The following is a 22,232-nucleotide window of genomic DNA, read 5'->3' as shown; positions in this document are numbered from 1 at the left end:
TGACCATGGTGGGGATATAACTCAGGGCACTGTTGAGAACTGGGTGCCAGTTGGACATGGGGGGAACATGTCCCATGTGGACAGAACAGGAAAAAAAAAAACAGTTGTCCTGCCGTCTGCAGTCTCTCCCCCAACCCTCACTGACTGGAAAGCTTATGTAATGCACGCCAAGGGGTGATGGTGGCATATCAGTCTAGAACTCAGCTTCAAATGCAGAGAGCCAGCTATCCCAGTATGAGAGGCCCTGGCCTCCCACCCTTCCTTTGCAGGCAACTGTGTTGCCTTTCTCAGCCTTCTACCCTTTCCTACCCCTAATCAGCACCCATACACCTTCCTTTGGAAGCAATATCTTCCTCATCCAACTCTCTGCTCTGACCCATGCCCCTCCAGGTCTCCCCAACACCTGAAAAAGCTGCCTTAGCCAGGTCCTAAGGTCACAGTCTGAGCTGGGCACACTGGGATATATTTTTCCAGGAGTGAGAATTCATAATCTGAGTGGGAAGCCAGGGGGCACCCAGGACTGCAGTCAGTGGGGCAAAGACATTCACCTCGGGGTCTGCACTAATATAGTGATTTATTGCTTCTTTAGCCATGTTAGTTACCAAGTTCAAAGGGTGGGAGAAGAAACTGACGAAAATAGCGGCTTATCCGGGACTGTCTTCCTTCTCTGCTCATCCCTTGACTCCTTCTGGGCTCAGGCTTCAAGCCATGAGCTCTGCCTCATTCCCTGCCAGCCCCCTGGGCTGCAAGAGGCTCACTAGGTGTGTGTCTCTGGAGGCTGTTGGGGAGGCCCTTCCTCTGATTCCCTGATCATCTGCTCACTGCTGAAGCCCAGGGTCTCTGATTGCCTGGCCACTTGCACTGTATCCTCCTCAGGTTTTGTCTCAGGTCGTGTCTCGTGTCGTGCCTCAGCTCGAGCCTCTTCCCGAGGCTCCAGCTTGGTGGCAGACTTCTTGTCAGAGCCAGGTTCAGGGGTCCATTGCGGGTCAATGCTCCGGGAGCTCTCCCCCTCCTTGATGGCTGCAGAGGATAGACCCCGTGCCTTGGGTTGCACCCAGCAGTGGCTGAGGATCTCATCAATGTGCAGCCGCCGGTTAACATCCGGCTGTAGCATGCGGTAGATGAGGTCCTTACATTCTCCTGTTAGGTGCTTGGAGCGTGGGAAGTTGACACGGTGCTCCTTCTGAATGCGCAGCATTTTCTTGATATTGGAGTCATCGTAGGGCATGGAGCCACAGACCATGATGTAGAGGATCACGCCAAGGCTCCAGATGTCATACACTTTGGGTTGGTAGGGGATGCCCTGCAGCACCTCGGGGGCTGCATATGCTGCTGACCCACAGAAGGTCTTGCTTAATATCAGTCGGCCACTTTCGTCCCGCAGGCAGCGCTTGGAGAAGCCAAAGTCAGACAGCTTGATGTTGAAGTCCTTGTCCAGGAGAAGGTTCTCGCACTTGAGGTCTCTGTGGACGACATCCAGGTCATGGCAGTACTTGATGGCCGAGGAGAGCTGGTGGAACTTCTTACGAGCATCATCCTCTTGCAGGGCTCCCCGGGTTTTTATGAATTCAAGGAGGTCTCCTTGGACCCCGAGCTCCATGACGATGTAGACCTTGCCGTCTGATGTCTCAAAGATCTCGTAGGTCTTGACAATGGAGCGGTGGTTTAGCATGGCCAGAATCTCAATTTCCCTGGGAAGGAATTTCTCCAGGAAGTCTGTGGGGGCTTTCTTGCGGTCGATGATCTTGACCGCCACGTTGAACTTTAGGCGCTCAGAGTAAGCGGATTTGACTTTTGCGTATGAGCCCTCTCCCAAATTTATCCCCATGATGTAGCCTCGTCGCTTGAGGACGGCAGCGTCATCCATGGTGCCGGGAGCGCCCAGTGCCTCTGAGGCTGCCCTCTACATCCCTGCGGGACATGGGCCAGCAGTGTCCTCATTTACACTGTAGACAGAGAGTCCTCTGGGCTGGCCGGGCCTGCTGTCCCTGCCTCCTAAGAGGCCAAGACTCTAAGATGGAACATTCAGCACTGTCTCCCAGGTGACTTCAGTGGGTGAAGTCACAAAGGAGGAGTGCCCTAGGGAAATGAGGCTTTGGCTTGGACTTGGAACCCTGGGAGGATCTGCCAGTGGGCTGGAGCAGACTGAAGGCCAGCAGAGTGCCCTCATGCTTGGCTGGGACTTGAGGTAAGAGAGGGTTGTGGGGAATACAAATGTTTGCCCATGTTTCCAAAACCATAACCAGGCTTGCTTGTGGAGTGATGGCGCTGGTGACTGCAAACCAGGTCACTCTAGAGAATCTAGGGCAGGTCCTATCAGTCAGGGTCTCAACAGGAAACAGCAGACACACTGAATTTACAATAGTTTGAGGAGGATTTAATTAAGGGATGATTTACAAAGTGAAAGCAGAGTGTAGGGAACTCCAAGGGTAGTATAGGTACCCTAAGGTAGTTACAGACCTCTGGCCCACATGGAAGGAGGAGTATAGAGAAAACCACCCTGAGAGAGGCAAAAACCGTTGGTGGAGGGAAAGAGCTAGGCTGTGGTGACATCACAGGTTTGTGTTAGGGAAAGTGATCCAGACCTCTTTTCCTCCCTTTAGCTCTTGACATTATTCACACAGGCAGTTTGCAGGGGCCCAGAGCAAGGCTGAAGAAGGGTGAAGATGGGTTATGAGGTGCAAAGAATCAGTTGCTGCAGTTTGGGAAAGCAGGACTTTGCACTCTCATTGCAAGATTTGGTTAGACTTTTCACCTCTCTGTAGTTTTCTTTCCTCATCCAAACCTTTAGTGACCTGCTTCTCTTACAGTGGCTCTTTTCGAGGACAACTGACTCAAATTCTGCTCTTGACTGTAAGTTCCCTCCTAGGGCCCTTGCCCAGCTTATGGTCCTGGCTGGGCTCCCAGGACAGATCTGGGGGAGAAGCAAAAGGCTGGACCTAGTATGCTGAGTACTGGAAGCTGCTCCTGGGAATGCTCTGAGAATGGCACAAGCAACAAGGGCAGCACTGGACAGGGACGTTGGTTTCTGCTAGCAGAGGGATCCCTCTGCTGTGACAAGCCCTTAGTCCAGCACCTGATCTGGGCTATGTCCTGGGAGAGTATGATCTGGCCTAACTTTGGGTTTGACCTTGACTTATTCACATTGAGAGAGAGTAAGGTACCCTCTGTCATACCTCAAGAGTCACAGGCTGGAAAAAGGGATGGAGGTGGGTCAGGGTATGCTGGGATCCCACTAGCTTTGACCCTTACCCTTTTTCTGTGCTCCTCATCTTCACTTTTCCTAGCCTTGACCACCCATACTGCCAGGTCTGGTGTTTAGCTGGCGGACAGCTTGCTTATCCCTCCTGCTGAGGATGCCCCATCTGTTATCTCTCCTCCCTGTTCACCCTATTCATGATGACAGGTACAAAGTCAGCACTTGGAGCTTTGTTCCCAGAGAGTTTAGCATCATCCCTCATCTCTACCCAGTGCTTTCCTCTATGCCTTCGCCTCCTCTCCCAGTGTGTAGGCAGGTCCATCCTCCAGAAGAGGCCAGCTTTGCTCCAGTCTTTAGGATCTGGGTTTCCCTGTTATTCTTTGTGTGACTCCCTTAGCCCCTTTACTAATCTGTTAAGACTTTCAGGTTTTGTTGTTTTTTGGTTTTGGTATTGGTTATTGAACACAGTGGTGCTTTTACCACTGAGCTACACCCCCAATCCTTTTTATTTTGAGACAGGGTCTTGCTAGATTGCTGAGGGCTTGCCTCGAACTTGTGATTCTCCTGCCTCAGCTTCCCCAGTCGCTAAACTTTCAGTTTTGTGTGCTGGTGAAGTCACACCTGTCTTTTCCTTACAGGACTGACCCTCTTCCCCGTTACTCCGCTCCTCCAAGTTTTCTTCCTTCATCCTCCACAGCGATCCAGTCTTTTTTTTTTTAATATTTATTTTGTTTTTAGTTTTCGGCGGACACAACATCTTTGTCTGTATGTGGTGCCGAGGATCGAACCCGGGCGGCACGCATGCCAGGCGAGCGCGCTACCGCTTGAGCCACACCCCCAGCCCCAAGCAGTCCAGTCTTAAAACGCCACTTTAGGGTGCACTGTTGAGTATCGGAGACGACGTAGGTCTGCCAGTGTGAAGATCCTTTGGGTCTTTGGATCTCTGGGGTCCTGCTTCGACTTCTAGATTGGCTACTCCCGCGACACCACTCCGCTTCGCCCCCAGGCTCCGCCCCTCTAAGTCAGTCATTGCGGTCTCTCTCCTCCCCCTCTCCCTCTCCCATTGCTCTGTAGGACCCTAGACGCTTGGGTGGCCCACCCCTCTGCCTAGCCAATGGAATGCTTCAGGCCTGCTCCCTTTAGGGACTGTCCCTCAGTCTCTTTCCCTGCCGTCCCGGCCTTAGGCCTCTCCCCTTTTCAGGCCCTCCGCTCAGACTCCGCCCCTTGCCTAGCCCAGATTTGCACGCAGCAGAGCGCGCGCGGGCCCCGCCCCCCTTGGTGGTCATTGGCTCGCGCCAGCGTCGCGGGCTGGAGGCGGGGCGGCGCGGGCTCGAACAGGACGGCCGCCATCTTGCGCGGAGCTTGAGTCGGTGCCCGAGGTTGTGGCCTAGAGTGAGTGCGAGTCTATTGCCCTGCCTCGCCCCGGCCCTGCCTCGCCGCTGCTCGATCCCACCACGGCTCAGTCCCGCTGCGGCCCCACCGGAGTCCTCGTTCGCGGAGTCCCCGCAACTAGCCCGGGTCCAGCCTTTCGAACCTCACCCCGGCCCGGTCCGGCCTCCCCGCGGGGTCACGCGGCCGCCCAGGGGACGATGAACGGAGGATAAATGGTGCCCAAAGCAGACAGCGGTGCTTTTCTGCTGCTCTTCCTACTCGTGCTCACAGTTACTGAGCCGCTGCGACCAGGTGCGCGGCGCGGTGGGGGGGCGGGGCGGGGGGCGGGGCCGCGGCCGGGAGTCCAGCGAGGGCCAGCGCCGGGACCACCCTCCACACTCAGCTACCTCAGGCGGTGCGCGTCTGAGAAAGAGATGGGTGAGGTCTGGTTCACCGGCTGCTGGGCGCAAGCTCTAGCTTCCGGTACCTGATACCGGGCGCCTTGCAGGTCTTGCCGCTCTGACCTCGAGGATGTCGCCTCTGGATCCTCCTCCACCGAGCACTGCGTGCCCTGAGAGCCACCGGCCGGGAGCTGCGCCTTGGGCGCGCCCTGCGGCCAGCCCCAACGTCATGATCCACCTGGAGGGCTGGGGGCCGGGAGCAGTTCCTGGAGGCACCTGGTTTCACAGGCGTCCGCCCCCCTGTGGCCTGGTACAACCTTTCAGCTCAGGACAGCGGTGACTGGGTGGCTTGTTATCCTGTGAGACGTTGCACCGGAGAAATCCTCAGCGCAGAGCCCGATCTAGAGGAGGTACTAGGTCTACAAGCACCCTGTGCAGAGGGCAGAAACCTCGCCGTGGTGCCAGACTCTTAGCAGTGCTCCATTTGTGTGATGCGATTAAATGCTTTTGGAACTCCCCTTGGTGGAAAATCAGAACCATGACTACTAGAGGGCCCTTTTCTGCCTATGTGGGGTATCCCTGAACTGCACCAAGAAAATCAGATCCCCCTTAAGGAAGGATCATTTATCCTGTGCTGCAGACCCATTGTTCTTTTAAGGGGCTACAAAATGTTTTAGTGAGCAGGAAAAAAGATTCTTAGATGGAAGAAAATGTTGTGTGTATTAATACAGTTACCTTTACTTCAGTCTAATGAATAGTACAATTCTTAATTTTTTGGTACAGTGGATTGAACCTAGGACATCTCACTTATTAGGCAAGCACTCTACCACTGAGCTACATTCCCACCCTTTTTTATTTTGAGACAAGAACTAAGTTGCCAAGGCTGTCCTCAAACTTTGATTCTCCTGCCTTAGCCCTCTCAATCGCTGGGATTACAGGCTTGCACCACTAGGCTGATTTCTGACTGATTCTTACTGGTTTGTTGTTGAGACAGTGTCCTATAAAGGGTGAAGTGCCCAGGGCCATCTTCTGAGAGTGACATCAAGGATGAGGTGGGAGCACAGAGGTGTGTACTTCACTTTGTTGACCTATCCAGGTTACCATCCTAGAAATGCTGCATTTAAGGGCTGGGGTTGTGGCTCAGTGGTAGAATGCTTGCCTGGCACATGTGAGGTGTCCAACTACAATTAAAAATGAAAAGAAAAGAAAGAAATGCTGCACTCTGGGCTTCATGCCTTTGTCATCTGCCTGGAATGTCTGCCTCTTCCCCAGTGTCAACCTGGTGGCCGGTGCCCTAGGCCCATGCTTAACCTGAACAGAATCAGTGATGTTTCCCTGGCTTCTCTGAGTAAGCTCATTGTGGAATGACCTTGGCAGGGATAGAAGCCATGAAAAAGTTTGCCTATGAGGAGGGTACAGAGTTGATGAGTTTGTGGGTTCTTGTCATTAAATTCTTCATAAATGTGTGTACCTTTAGAGAGGTAAAACAATCCTGTTGTGGTTCCTGAATCCCAGTTTTACATATGAGGTCACTGGGCTTGGAGATGAGGTCACACATAATGCCCATCATCTTTAGCATACCTCTGGTTTCAGGTCCAGCATCTCCTGCCTGGATCACGGAAGTGACCAATGTCTTTAACTCCTTTTCCCCATTAACATATTTTACCAGATGGCCAGAAGCAGTAAAGAAAGTGTATGTGAATGCTTGATGTCTGCCCATCACTGGGAGTGTTCAAATGAAGAGAACATGCCCTTCCCTTTAGGAGTTCCTGACCTGGAGGCAGAGTCTAGGTACATTCTTGTTGGTTGAGTACCCCTTGAGCATGGGAGCCCAGAGAAGGTGGCAGAGTTGTCTGTTCTTTTGTACTTGTGAAGTAGAGTAAGACTGCAGGAAGCTCATTCTGGGGTCTGAGTGAGACATGAAATGGGGAGGCTCCAGTAGAGGGAGCAAAGTTATCCTTTTAATTCCATATCCCTCCGTATCAAAAACATGTTTTGGCTTTTCTTATTTCAGCAGCCCTTGGGTGGTGTCTTGGATTGCCCTAAAAAATCTCAGGGATCTAACTGGCCCTTGACTTTCATTAGGCAACTAGGACAATTCTCATCCTGGGCCAGATGTTTTCTTTGAATGCTCAGGTGTGCCTCTTCACATATTTGCTTAGTGTCTTTCTTTAGAATGCCAGGCAGAGGTTTGCCTGTTTGGTGATTGTGAGAGGAAGGGACTTCTTTTTGAGAAAGAGAAGCCCCTGGTCTTGGTTTGCTCTCTTTTTTGTCTGGTTTTGAACCATACTTGGGTGTTAAGAGGGGCACTAGCTAGAACCTGTGTCTTGGGAGGGAGGCAGGTGGAGATGGTATCCTCTGACTCCTTCTCAGTGTTATCCCTGAGAATAGGGCTAAGCTACTTCGGCCTCCTCGCTGAGACAGGGCAGAGCCTTTCACAGAGTGGTGGAGAGACAGCATATGCTTGCAGGATTTTTCACCAAAGTTTCTTTTTCTTTTTCCTTTTTTTGGTACCAGGATTGAACTCAGGGGCACTTAACCACATCCCCAGCCCCTTTTTTGAATTTTAGTTAGAGACATGGTCTCACTGATTTGCTTAAGGCCTCGCTGAGTTGCTGAGGCTGACTTTGAACTCACAATCCTCCTGCCTTAGCCTCCCACTGAGGATTACAGGTATGTGCCATTGTGCCTGACTCTTTTTTTCTTTTTTTTTTTTTTAAAGGCTGTGTAAAATTACTATATTTACAAAAGTTAATTCAGGGGCTGAGGCTTGTAGCTCAGTGGCAGAACACTAGCCTAGTATGTGTGAGGCACTGGGTTCCAACCTTAGCACCACATAAAAATAAATAAAGGCATTCTGTCCATCTACAATTTTTTAAAAAGTGTATTCAGTCAATATACATGCATGTATACTTCATTTACATCTTGAACAAGGAAAAACATTCAGTATTGCAGAGCTAAATGAGACTACTAGATTTAACCGCAGGTGTTAAATGCTGAAGTTACACTAGTTACACTGGAATATGGGCAAATATTGCTCAAGTAAAATTCTATTGTTAAAGCTGAAATAGGTTTAAGGTCATTTGAGTTTAAGGAATAGTTAATACAAATCCATCAGAACCCCATCTATCTGTGTTAGAATTATGTGACTTTTTTTCTAACTTGTGTATTAAATTTCTGTTTTACAAAATCCAAAAGGAAAGAAGAAATCAATAAAACAGAGTTTATAGTAAATAAAAGTAACATTCAAAACTATAATTAAGATGAAGTAAGGAAAGCCAAAACATTAAAATTGTAAAACTTGTTGGAACAAACATTAAAATTGTAAAACTTATATTTAGGAGTTAGATAATATATACAAATATTTTCAAGTAGATTACTTGCTCTGAGATGTTCTTTTCTAAGTGCACTGTTAAACTAATCAAAACTTCTACATATTATTCCCTTAAAATAGTAGCACACACTATTGATATCTGCAAAGCTGTCAGTCTGAACTGACTTAGTGAATGAAAGTAAACAAAAAAAATTGGATAAGTAATAAGAAATAATGGGAATTACAAAATGTATGCACTTCAGTTCTTTTAATCAGCCAGACAGCTTACTACCTCCTGTGGAGTATGAATGTGGTCATTGGTGATCTCTGTCCCCTCCAGGGTTTCAGTGGGAAGTTGCTTGTTCAGCTTTGCTTTAGCCATGTTGTAATCCCCAGAATCAAATTATTTTTGCCCTTTTTGTAGTTGTTTTCCTTAAAAAATCAGAACCTTCAGGCTTTTGTAAAAAAATACTTTTTAATTTTGCTTTTTCAGCTTTCTTCGTATTAGTTACTTCCATTTCCTTCTGCTACTCCTCTGAGTCTACTTGGGAACTTCCACAGACATAGTGTTGTTCCCTGTAATCTCACTTCTCCCCCAAAGTTTCTTTTGAAATATATATTTGGTCTTGGTTGATTGAAGATGTGTTATGTATTGATTAACTTTCAGATGGTCCCCTGTAGACTGTTATTAGCCCCATTTTACAGATGGAGAAACTGAATTACAGTGCTCATAAAGCTAAGTGACTGAGATGAGATTTTAATCCTAGGAGTTTACTTGTCCCCTCATTATGTACCCTTGGCTGTGTCCCTGTTCACTCTGTGAATGTTCAGTCCTGGTCTTAAGAGAACCTCACATTATGCTTTGAACAGTTTTCTTAACCTGAGCTGTGGAGTTCCAGGCTGCCTCTGTCCCTGATAAGTCCTGGGGGGATTCTCTATGTATTGAACCTTTTTCCTTCTGAATGTTATGGTCTGAGGGATGGAATCCCTTCGTCTCCCTCTCATTCCCCCCACACTTTTTCTGTAGTTGGCCATAGTCACCACTGATGTGTGTTACGTCCTTCCAGGGTGTGGGGAAAAAGAAGGATCAGAGATTTGTACTGAAATAACTGTGAAAGCAACCTGGGTTCTCTAGGAGTTGCTAACTGATATTGTGGCGTTGGTCTTTTTCCTACTTGTGCAGGGAATGCAACATCAGTTGCTCATCTTAAAACTCATTCTGTTGGGCTTGGGTTGTAGCTCAGTGGTAGAGTGCTTGCCTAGTATGTGTGAGGCACTAGGTTCAATTCTCAGCACTACATATAAATAAATAAAGTTCCAGCAATAACTAATAAAAATATTTTTTTGAAAAACTCATTCAGTCTTTACTTGGGAAACAAAATCAGAGATGTAGATTAAGCCAAATCTCTCTCCAGGGCGATTCCATCATATGTAGCTGAGAAAACTTGCTTCTGAGCAAGGCCATAGTCCAAGAACCCTGGTCTGTCTTTGCCTGCCCATTTCTGGTCCTATAAAAAGTCTTTTGCCAGGCCAGGCCTCCTGGTGAGGTAGCAGGATTAGCAGCTGTCCTGCTTGTATTATTGGCAAAGCTAGTTGGGAAAGGCAAGTGACTTGCTTAAGGTCACACAGCTGGTGAACAGCATGGCTGGGATTTAAGCTCAGCCTTCTAGTTCAGGGTTCTTTCACCTCTGATGTCCAGAGTTTTCTTTCATGTGGAGTAGCATGGATTGATGAATTGGAAGAGAATACTTTTCCTATAAGTGGAAGGAGCCAAAACTCAGAAGTAGCTGAAAAGTTGAGAAGCTTTGGCTTTTTAAATTTTGAGTGCTTTCTTTTATAGCCCATTATCCTGTGACACTTTGTAGAACTTATCCTGCTGGCATATTTGACTTTTGGGTTAACAGTTTCATTCTTTTTGGTTGGAAACCAAAAAGAACACAACTTTTTAGCTTCACTGGCTAATGAATTGCTATTTTTTTTTTTAAAAGGGAAACCTTTTATTTGAAAATAACTTCAAATTTCAAGAGAAGTTGCAAGAATGAAATTAGTGCAAAACAAAAACCCAAACCCCACTGCATATCCTTTGCTCAGACTTATCTGTTAGCATTTTAGTTTATTTGCCTTATCCCTAACCCCATGCATGTGCCTAAGTGTGTGCCCTTGTGTGTGTACATAGGTATACACTAAAAACACATAATGTTTTTCCTGAATAGCATTGAGAGTAAGTTGAATACATTTTGGCCTTTACGCCTGAACATGTCAGCTATTCAGGGAGCAGGAGGTGTCTCCATTGCCCTCACTAATACCTGATCCATGCTAAGCACTGCATCATGGTCATGTCCTGTGGGGAAGGTCTTGAGGCCATAAGTAGTCCTGTGGTTAAAACTTAGGCTGACCCTAATGGAAGTGAATAGGTATCAGTGCATGTTAACAGTTATTTATTTTTTATTTCTTCAGTTGTAGATGGACATAATACCTTTATTTATTTATTCCAAGGATTGAACTCTGGGACACTTAACAACTGAGCCACATCCCCAGCCCTTTTTTGTATTTTTATTTAGAGACAGAGTCTTGCAAAGATGCTTAGAGCCTCGCTAAGGTGCTTAGAGCCTTGCTAAGTTGCTGAGGCTGGCTTTTTTTTTTTTTTTTTTTTAAGAGAGAGAATTTTAATATTTATTTTTTAGTTTTCGGCGGACACAACATCTTTGTTAGTATGTAGTGCTGAGGATCGAACCTGGGCCGCATGCATGCCAGGCAAGCGCACTACCACTTGAGCCACATCCCCAGCCCCCTGAGGCTGGCTTTGAACTCGAATTCCTCCTGCCTCAGCCTCCTGTGCCACTGAGATTTTAGTCGTGTGCCATCATGCCCAGTTATTTATTTATTTTTATGTGGTGCTGAGGATTGAAGCCAATGCCTCATATATGCTAGGCAAGCGCTTTACCAGTGAGCTATAACTGCAGCCCATTTAGGGTTATTATTGCAGTTGGTGATTCCGGTCTTAGGAGTGAATATGTGCTCCTGTTTATATCTGTGCTGTTGTTAGACTGTGCCTTCCTCTCCTTTCCTGTTCTGCTTCCCAGGACTACCTTGTGGCTACTTTCCTTATCATTTCTTCCCCTGGATACTTCCTGAACTGCTGGATGAGTAGTCCTCAGCAGTGGTGGGAGGAGATCTAGCTGTGTACATGTTCTCTTAGCAGTGATGGCAGTTGATCTAGCTGCATGTTGTCTTCTTGGTAGTGATAGTGATGACCTAGTAGTCAGTCACCTTCTCCTGCTATACCTGAACCTTTGACCATCAGAGTTCTTTTGCCTTCTTGGTGTTTGACTTCAGGAAAACTTTTAGTAGTTTTTTGACTCTCAGTGAAATATGTCAGTAGTAACATTTAGAATCCAGTAGAGAACCTATGGCAGATTAAATATCTTCTTTGTGTGTTGATGGATCATTTCTTCATCATACAGCTTTTTTGTTTGGGTGTTGAGGATTTGGTGACCATTAGTTTCCCTAGCATTCTGCAGAGCAGATTAGTAATCCTGAGAGCCTGATGTGGGGTCTATAGTTTGCTGAGCTTGAGGAATGGTTAACAGCTGTATTTTGTTTTTGGCTTGATGTGTATTAGTTGTCTTCGGAGGGTTAATGAAAGCTAACACATCTAGTCCTGCAATTTCAAGCTAAGCTTTGTGTCCTGTTATGTAGACATAATGGGCCTTGGTAGGGCAAATCCAGGCTGGAGATGAATGGCTCATGAGCCTGTGTTTGGAGTGCAGAGGACTGTAGGTTGGGATGACCTAGGAAATAGTAAAGTCCAGATGTGGTTGTGCTTCATGAATGACCTGTCTGTAAAAGGAGTGACTGGGCATAGATCAAGATTCATCCAGGTTAGATAGAGGCAGTTTGGGTGGTGGTTTTAGAGCATGGATCCTAAAGCAACACTGCCTAGAGTTGAGTCTGTTCTGCATTTCCCTTTGAAACTTCTCTGTGTCTTGACTACCTTACCTGGAACATGGACATCATATTAGGGCTTCATGGAGATGTTGTGAGGGTTAAAATGGGTAAGTATAAAGTTCCAAAAGTGATAGAAAGCAAATGCTTCAAACAGGCAAACTGTTAGTGTTATTCTCAGATGGACATCTGGGTTACCCCCTGAATCTGTGTGCAAGACTATGTATGTGAATATAGGCATGACTCCTGAGTCAGGGCTCCCTCCAGGAGGTAGTAAAGTGCAGTGGTTTTAAATTGTGTCTGCCACACAGTGAGTGCTACAGAATCTTAGTGGTATTAGAGGAGCATATATGACTTTCTGAGAGTTTCCAAAACAGCTGCCATGCTTTGGACAGGGCCAGAATTGTTCACAATTTTGCTCCTTGTCATATTCTTTATTTCTTCATCATACATGCTTTTTTTGTCTGGGTGTTGAGGATTTAGTGACCATTAGTTTCCCTAGCATTCTGTAGAGCATGTTAGTAATCCTGAGAGCCTGGTGTGGGGTATATAGTTTGCTGTGTACATGTCCTGATTAAGCAGAGTTGGCACTCAGAAATCATTATTGAACAAATGTACAAATGGCTATTTATATTTTGACATAAACAGCAATAGTTCCTTTAGCCAGTGGGCCTTGCAGCTGCCCTTAGCGGGGTGGCAAGGAGGATAAAGGCCTTGTGGCTGTCCAGCAGGAATGCCTTTGGAGGATGGTGGGAAGTGGGGTGGGGGGTGCTGGTGGGGAGAGAGCCAGGTGGTCTGGGCCTTGTGCTGGGGGAGGTTGCTCCTCAGATGTTAGCTGGGTTGAAAGGTGATAGAGTTGAGGGCTTCTGGTTATTAGGTATCGTCCCTGAAGTTCACCAGCCATTCAGCCTGGGGAGGGGGGCTCCACTGGGCTTGCTTGGCAGCTGGACTTGGTAACAGGCCTGCCCTTGTGTGAGACCTCTTTTGGCCTTTCCCCAGGCAATGCATGGTGCAGGCTGTGGTTGAGAGCTCATTGGATATGAGAGCTGTGCATGACTACTCTTGGCCTTCTCTCTCTCCTCCACCTTCCTTTTTCTCTGTTGATTCAGTCATCCTGGGCTGGTCATTGTCCTTAGTGTATATTTCTGCCCCTTCCTCCTTTTGGCTCCTCTCTGTAGCCTAACTTCTGCTGTCTTTGACAGATAACCATTAGTTTGGTCAGCTTGTTGTCCATCTCCTTCAGCTGGTTCCTGTTGGACAAGACAGGGCTGAGGGTAGATTCTTGGCAGGTATGCTGACTCACTGAGTTAAAAGCTATGGAGGGGATTGCTTGGGGCATGCCAGGGGCTAGGCAGTGGGCAGAGCTGCAATAGAGAGTCCCCCAAGGGTCAGTACAGGGTGGTTAGCAGATCTGAGCCATGTACTTCCATTGAAATTGGTCTGTTGATGCAAAGAGTTTGCTTGTACCACTGGCTGCCACTGGGTTTATTGGCCATCCTCGTAGTGGGATAAGACCTTGGGATCCCCTCCTCCACCTTGTTCATGTGTTGGGGTCTAGTGCAGATTGGTATGGTACATCATGGGCACAGAGTAAGCCCAAGGGTTATAGATGATCTTGTCTGGACAGTATGGAAAAAAATGATGGTTTTCTTCTACATTTACAGATATTTACACAAACTTTTTACATAAGTGAAATGGTTCTTTTTCATTTAACAATGTATTTTGGAGATTTATATAGATCAGTATATATAAACTTATCTCATTCTTTTTAAAGATTTTTTTATTTTGGAAACATTTCAAGCCTAGAGAAAAATTGCAAGTATAATAGCATGAATTCCTTCTTCACACAAATTTCAAATTTACCAATTGTTAACCAAACATTTGCATGTGTACTTGGTTTGTGTGTGTGTACACATACACTTTCTTTTTTGCGATACTACTTGAAACTGAATTGTAGACTTGTTGACAATTCCTCTTGAATTCCTCAGTTTACATTTTTTTAAGTTCATTCTCTATATCTACAGTATAGTTACCAAATTTAGGCAGTTTATAGAGATATACTGTTTATATCCTAACTTATCTGTTGTTCCATTTAGTACTTATTCTTTTTTCAAACTTGGTTCCACCTTAGGATTATATGTTGCATTTAATTGTCACATGCATCTTTTAAATTCTAGAACAGCTCTCTTTCTTTGTCTTTTATACCATTGTCTTTTATACCATTGTCATACAGAATTTTCCTCATTTTGGACTTATCAGATTTTTTTCCCCTGTGAAATATTCAGTTTGACAGGAATAGTGCCTCAGGACATTGAACCACCCTCAGTGCATCCCCTCAGGAGGCACCTACTGTCAGGCTATTCCAGGAATGTCTATTTTGCCTACTTGGTCAGGTGAGATAGATAGCTTTGTCCAGTGTTTTAAAGCATTCATTGATGATTTTTGTCTAAATTATTTATCATGATGATGGTTGCTAAATCATGATTTTCTCCTTATCATTCTATTTTGATTGGTATCCTTTTTTCCTTTTCATCTTTTAGAATTAATATGGACTCATGATCCTTTTTTTTTCTCGTGTCATAACTTCTTACTGTTAGCATTCCTTTTGAGGCTTATAATTGATTTGGCAAGCATTAGCCCCTTCAGACTAGCTTCTATATTCGATGCGTTTCCATTCCCTTCCTTGTACCTTTTTTTGTTGTTTTGTTTTTTTGGTACTGGGAACTGAACCCAGGGATACTTTACCTCTGAGCTACAACTACCCAGTCCTTTTTTATTTTTTACTTTGAGACAGGGCCCTACCAAGTTGCTGAGGGTCTTGCTAAGTTGCTGAGGCTGGCCTTGAACTTATGATTCTCCTGCCTTAGCCTCCCCCAGTCACCAGGATTTTATACATGTATCACTGACCAGCTCTTCCTTGTACCTTTTTCCACAGATCCCTGGTTCCTTGTTTTGGGAGATATTATTTAGTGTTTTGGGTGCTAAGAGAATGTTGCTGCTAATAGTCCTTTCAGTCTGTCCAGGAAGAGTGTCTGTCTGTGAGCATGTGTAAACATGCATGCATTGTCTCTATACCTGTGTTAATTCATATTGTTTCTTTTATTTCCAGTACAGCATGACACTATTGCTTGCTTTTCCTGTTCCATATTTTTATCATCCTTTTCCAAAATGAGAACCTTGGCTCCCAAAAACATAATAGATTTACTCATTTACGTAATCATACAGTGCACATTCAGTAGTTTCCAAAGTACACTAAGAGTTTAAGATTTTTTTCTCCAACTCTTTTTGACTTTTTGTACTCTTAGTATATACTCAAGAGTATTGGGTTCAGGAGGTACTTAATATCTCTATGTGTTTGTTTTTGTTTTTTTATGGTGCTGGGGATTGAATCCAGGGCCTTGTGCATGTGAGGTAAACATTCTACCAACTAAACTATATCCCCAGCCCCGTGTATTTGTTATAGTTTGGTTCAAAGCTATGTTGATTTGAAACTCCTCTTATTAAGTAATATTGAGGGTGATACAGTAATCTCAGCATTATCACAAGCTTGATTTCATCACACTGATAGGTAAAGAAACATCTCATTTTTTAATTTAAAAATCACTTTTAAATTTTATAGTTTTTTTTTTTTTTTTTTTTAATATGATGCTGAGGATTGAACACAGTGCCTCACACTTGCTAGGCAAGCGCTCTACCACTGAGCCACAGCCCCAACCCAGTAGATTTGATAGTTTTGATATGCCGTCTCTCACTAGTGTACATTGCTATTTGCTTAATTTTATAATTTTTTTTTTTTTATGGAGCTGGTGAATGAACCTATAACCTCATGGATTCTATGCAAGTACTCTGCCACTGAACTATACCCATCCCTGCTTAAAAATTATTTCCATTCTATAGTGAATGTATATTATTTATATTATATTGAGTAAATAATGACTTAGTAAAAAAATGGCCAAATAAAATTTAAATGCTAAAATTTTTTTAATATTGTTTTGTTGACTTTAAAATCTTCTGATGGGATTGTATTAAAAATTACTTTGTAATACTCCTTGCAATAGAGTATACTGGATTGGATCCTGGAATAGAAAAAGGATACCAGTGGAACAGTTATTAGAATTCAATTAATAGAAATGTGCCACTGTTAGTTTCTTAGTTGTGACCAATGTGTGGTGGTGCTATTAAGTTGTTAACAGCAGGGGCCACTGAATGAGGGATATGTGGTATCATTGCTGTCAATTTAAAATTATTCAGTAAGTTTTTATTTAAAAACTATTTTATAAAATAATTGAATATTTTAAAAATAATTATTTTTCTTTCCTGAGTCCTGAGACCTCATTGGCCTAGTTTTGTATTGATTTGCCAAGAGTTTGACAAACCAATGTGTTGTTTGTTTGTTTGTTTTGTTGTTGTTTCATTTTCTCTCTGGAGATTAAAAAAAAAAAGATGTCTTGGTCATTTGGACTCTAGTTGTGGTATTATATGAGCTTGTTGGTTTGGTTAGTAACCTCTCAATTCAACCAACCATTGCCATTTGTATTTCATATCTGTCTAGTGCCACAGGCTTGGACTCCAAGAGTCTTTGTATATGTTCTGGTGTTGGGAGTGGCTAAAACGGGGTTGAGTTTGGCTCAGGAGTTTGGTGTAGTTTGTACATATCCTTTATTTGACAACCATTTATAGGGGTGAGGCAGGTGGGAGGTCTGATTTAAAAATTAAGATGCTGAGGCTCAAAGGATAATTAATTTGGCTGATATCATTTCATAGTTTTTAAGTAGAAGCAGAAACACGACACTTGGGACTGCTGTTTTGAGTACATGATTCCAAAATCATAAAAGCATTGTGTATTGCCAGTAGAGCCCCTACTGCCTGAGGAAGGCCATCTTTTCAAGGGATTAAGGCCCTTCAATGACTCCACCAGCATCTTGTGTGGACACCTATGCTTTTACAACTCTTTGGGTCTTGGGTGACCAGTTCAAGCTAGTTAGTGGCCTCCCCTTATGATCTCATCACATTGTCATTGTGATCAAAAGTATGAACGCATGTGTTCATATCCCGAAGCTTGGGAGGATGATTGTTAATAATCTACCTCCTTCCTTTTGTATGGACCTTGTGGATTTTGAGCCATGTAGATATATTATCTCTTTTTTAAAAAAATATTTATTTTTTTAGTTTTACGTAGATACAATCTCTTTGTTTTTTGGTGCTGAGGATCGAACCCAGTGCCCAATGCATGCCAGGCAAGCACTCTACCACTGAGCCACAACCACAGCCCGATATATTACCTCCTAAGAAACATTTACAATAAAATATCAGAAAAAGATACTTTGAAAGGAAAAATTTCATATAACTATATGTCAAACATATTACAAAAATAGAAGGTAATTCTAAAGATGAGTAGAACATACAAAAATGACATAAAATTCTAACTAAATGCTGTTTCATGTTTCTACTTTTTAATTGCAATGTGAGTTGTGATGCCATTTTTATAGGAAGTGGGTACTCATATTAATCTTATTTTACAGATGAAGATACAGCTTGGAGGAGTAAGTGACTTGCCTAAGGTCACACAGCTTCTAAGATGGAGCTTATAAGGTGGAGCTGGTATTTGAAACCTGGGCAACCTAGAACTCACACTCTGACATTGTACAACTTCAGTAGGTACTTCATTATCCTCAGCACTTTTTCCCTCTGTTTCTTTTGTCTTTTCAGTTTCAACCTCTCCATCCTGCTTTTCTTATCTTCTTCCCCTAGACTTGGTTATCAGTGCCACAGTCCCAGTTGCCCCCTTCCTGCTGCTGCGTCCATGTGATGCCCTTCAGAAGCCTCACACTCAGCTTGCCAGAAGTGGAGCACATTCCCTCCCAGCGTGTTCCTGCAGTCTCAGCCTTGGTGTTTAGCTGTTGCTATCCTTGTCTTCATCACCTCCACCCCATCCCCTGTCTGAGCATCATGTACTCTGCTAAGCACTTGGTGTGCAATAACTTAGTTAACCCTAAACTATAACCCTCAGATGGAGTCTGTGTGTTGAGTCTTCCTCTTCATTTAGGTTTTCAAATTAATGTGTGAAATAAAGCTTTTTAGGCTGAACCATCTTTGAATAGAGTGTTTTTGTGAGTGGGTATTCTAGCCTGAATGAGGAGCTGGAGCAAAGCTGCCTGTTACATCTGGGCCTTGGGATTGTGTCCTTTCAGGATGTCTTAGATTTCCAGTTCAGTGTTCCTGAAGGAGTTGTGTTGTTCAGTTTTAATATTACCCTTAGATGAGGTTGGGGATATAGCTTGGTGTTAGAGTGCTTGCCTAGCATGTATGAGGCTCTAGTGCAAATCCCCCACACTAGAGGCAGGGAGAAAAAGAACAAGAAAAAAAAAGGTGAATTTCATTAGAGGCCAGCCTGGGTAACATAACAAGACTCCCATTTCAAAACCAAAAATTACCCTTAGGACTTTAAAATCCCTCTATATTTTCTATGTGCTTTTAAGGGTTAGGTGGATTCTCTGTCACCCTGTTTGGGAAACTGGTCCCAAGAGGGACAAAAAAGAGACCTCATCTTTTCTCTAAATAGGAATAGTACTAGACTATTTGAAAGGACATAAAAGAGACTCATCTTTTCTCTAAATAGGAATAGTACTAGATTCTTGGAAGTAAGGTTTATTTTTTGTTTATTTTTGTTATAATTGTTGCAAATTTTTAAAATTTAAAAATAACATAAAATATACTATCTTAACCATTTGTAAATTTGAAGTTCAATTGTGTTATCCATATATACATTATTTTGCAAGAAATCGTTACAACATTTTTCATCTTGCAAAACCCAAAGTGTATGAAAAACTGCCCTCTTCCCCTGCCCTCATACCTCAGCAACTACTATTCTGCTTCCTTTTTCTGAGAGTCTGACTACTTTAGATACTTCATACAAGTGGAATCATACAGTATTTTGCCTTTTTGTGTCTGGCTTATGTCACTGAGCATATTGTCTTTTAAGGTTTATCTTTATTGTGGCATGTATCAGAACTACTTTTTTGAAGCTGATTTGTATTTCATGTATGCATATACTGCATTTTGTTCATCCATTCATTCACCTCCAGACACTTAGGTTATTCCACCTTTTGGTGGCTGTGAATAATGCTGCTATCGACATGAGTGCACAAATTTTTAATTTTTGAGAAACTTCTGTTTTTCTCAATGACAGTACTATTTTATATTCCCATCAACAATGTGTAAGGGTTTTAGTTTACTCATCCTTGTCAACACTTTCTATTTTCTGGTTTGGTTTTTGACAGTGGCCATCTTAATGGGTGGTATTTTGTGGTTTTAACTTGAATTTCCCTGATTGAGTTTCTTTATATATAGAGAGAGGGGCGGGAAAGAGCATGCATGTGCATGTGTGCATGTGTTCCCGTTGTTCTAGCATCATCTGTTGAAAGGTTATCATTGTCTTTGTACCTTTATCAAAACTGCATTGATAGGGTTGTAAAAAAAACTGTTGTAAAACTGCTGGGGTTGTAGCTCAGTGGTAGTGTCCTTGTCTTGCATGTGTGAGGCACTGGGTTCGATCCTCAGCATTATATAAAAATAAATAAAGGTATTGTGTCCATATACAACTTAAAAAAAATTTAAAAAGAGTTAAAAAAAAAATACCCCTGCACTGACTAGCAGGATGTGGTGGTATATTTCTATAATCCCATTTACTCTGGAGGCAATGGCAGGAGGATTGCAAGTTTGAGTCTAGCCTCAGCAACTTAGGGAGATCCTGTCTAATATTCAAAAGGGCTGGGATATGGTTCAGTGGTAAAACACTACTGGGATCAATCCCCAGTACCACGAAAAAAAAAATACATTGACCATATTTGTGTGAAGTCTATTTCTGGGATCTGTATTCTGTTGTATTGATTTATGTGTCTTTACTGAGATTTAGACCAAAGAAGTTTGTACTTTTAAAGAAGCGCCCCATAGGATACAAGCTCTGTGAGGGCAGACACCTTGTATTTCTCATCATTCTCATTTGTGTCCAGGACAGTGCCTGGCTCCTAGGAGGTACAGGCAATATTCATTGATGAGTGAATGGGTTTGTCTTAAGGATTGATACTAATGTATTCCAAGCATTAAATATACTGCCTGGTACAGGCAAAGTGAATATATAAGAATCTGGCTTTGCTGAGGTTGTTACTCCTCTTGAGATGATATATTATACTGTGGCTGTGATCAAACTGGTGTGAATGTTGGATAACACTACTGGTAGATGTTACATCAGATGTTAGATAGCCCTTCCTCCAGTTCTGCCCACCTTCTTACCCTGGCATATTCTTGAGTACTCCCTTTCTTCCCCCAGCCTGTCCCCATAAAATATAGTTTGATTGCAGGTTGCTTTTCTTTAACTGACAGTGTCATTCACTTAATAGTTATGATTGGTGAACCTGCCTCTCCTCTGCTTTCATCTCCTGTGGTCAAATTCTTTTTCTTAGGGTGGGTTCAAGAAAACAGGATAACTTATTTTAAGTGAACCTTCTTTCCCAAACATTTGCCTAAGGAGAAAGGCAGGATAGATAAGCCAGTATCTAGTTGGATGATATCTATGTATAGGTAGTAGCAGGTGATGGAAGTAGTAGCTTCATCTTGTAGATATGGAAGATGTTTGTTATTTATGAGAAATAAATATTGCTTTTTAGACTTGTCATTTTTTTCTGGTGTGGCATTCTCTAGTGTCAGCCTTATGCCCCTTGGCCTGTAGGAGAAAGTGGCTGGCACTCCCCTAGGCTTGATAGCCTTACGGCTATTCACTGTCACAACACAGCTGGCCTTCTCTGCCAGGTTTCTGATGATAGGAACAGGAGCTGTGTGGTTTGTGTGGAGGAATGACTTAGGGTGAAGCCATCACTCAGAGATTCTGTCTGCTCCAGAGGCTACTTGGAAATGGGTTTGGTGGTCCTTATGCCTGGGGAGCAATGTCAGAGATGTAAATGTATTTCAAAATAGCAGCAGGAATGTTTGTGTGTTTACAGTATTGCAGTACATCCCTGCCTCTGTGGTCTCAAGTTGGTGGTTGGGCAGTGGCACCTTCCGGTCTCCCTGAGCTTTGTCCAGCTTTGTAAGGAGTCTGTACATCTTGTGAAGTCCTCTGTTTTCTTTCTCAAAAAAAGAAAATGTCAGAACTGAAATATTTTAATCCTGCCCTCTAAGAAGGAATCAGAACATGGAGCACTCTGCTGGGTAAAAGAACCCAGACAAATCCTGATGCTCAGGGCCTGGCTTCTGGCTGTGGAATACTGAGCAGGTGGATAGCCCTTCTGTGAAGTGAGCTGGCTGAATTGAATGGGTGTTTTGATAAGTAGAGCAGCCTCAGGCCTTTTTTCAGTTCTGCTAATGAAGCTTCCAATCTTTTCATTTTCAAGGGCCACACACCTCTGTGCTGTGAACTCTGGGTCCTCCTAAGTAATAGTCCCATGGCCAGCTAATCTCTGAACTCTTTGCAGCTTGAAGTTCAGATGCTGGTAGTGTTGGGACTGCAATCTGGTGGCCTGAGAGCAGAGGATGTCCAGGCCCACAGGTAGCAGCAGACTTAACTGGGTGTCACTGTAGAGATCCAGAAGCAGGCCAATCTGTGCAAACCCCCTGGCCCTGCTTTCTGCCTCCTATCTACTTTTTGCCCATGTGGGACCTTCTTTGTTTGTATGTGGTGCTGAGGATTGAACCCGGGCCGCACGCATGCCAGGCCAGCGCGCTACTGCTTGAGCCACATCCCCAGCCCCCTCCATGTGGGACCTTCTGAGAGCATTTATCTCTTCAAGGGATCTCCTGGAATCCTTCCTAGTGTGGGATACATGAAACTTAAGCAATCATGTGCTGATTGAGTGATTTTTCTGCTTTGAGCAACAGAACTGCCAGTCAGGAGGGCCAAATAAGGATGATTACTTCCATGCTTTACAGATGAAGGAATGGAATGCAGCAAGGCCAGGTAGTTGTCATATTGTCTGGGGGCTGAGGCTTGTAGTTTTGCAATGGGTCC

At 44.1% G+C, this 22,232-nt stretch overlaps 2 protein-coding genes across 3 annotated transcripts in view; one reads left to right on the top strand and one right to left on the bottom strand.

Moving 5' to 3' along the window:
* Nucleotides 1-757: 757 nt before the first annotated feature.
* Tssk1b (testis specific serine kinase 1B) lies at nt 758-1,867 on the bottom strand. The gene has a single exon (XM_026401765.1). The coding sequence runs from the start codon at nt 1,865-1,867 to the stop codon at nt 758-760; it is 1,110 nt and encodes a 369-aa protein (XP_026257550.1).
* Nucleotides 1,868-4,357: 2,490 nt separating this feature from the next.
* The window catches only part of Dgcr2 (DiGeorge syndrome critical region gene 2), an 81,058-nt gene continuing 63,183 nt past the window's right edge, over nt 4,358-22,232 (top strand). The window contains exon 1 of one of the 2 annotated variants that reach the window (XM_077796169.1): nt 4,358-4,882. In XM_077796169.1, the coding sequence (XP_077652295.1) occupies nt 4,804-4,882 (79 nt within the window). In that variant the 5' untranslated portion in view covers nt 4,358-4,803. The remainder of the gene's footprint in view (nt 4,883-22,232) is intronic. The other variant, XM_026401667.2, reaches the window with a different exon arrangement.

This window comes from Urocitellus parryii, chromosome 3 (genome assembly GCF_045843805.1).
Source record: "Urocitellus parryii isolate mUroPar1 chromosome 3, mUroPar1.hap1, whole genome shotgun sequence".
NCBI classification, from domain to species: domain Eukaryota; kingdom Metazoa; phylum Chordata; class Mammalia; order Rodentia; family Sciuridae; genus Urocitellus; species Urocitellus parryii.
The sequence above is the reverse complement of the archived record's forward strand: the minus strand, read 5'-3'. Positions and strand labels throughout refer to the sequence as shown.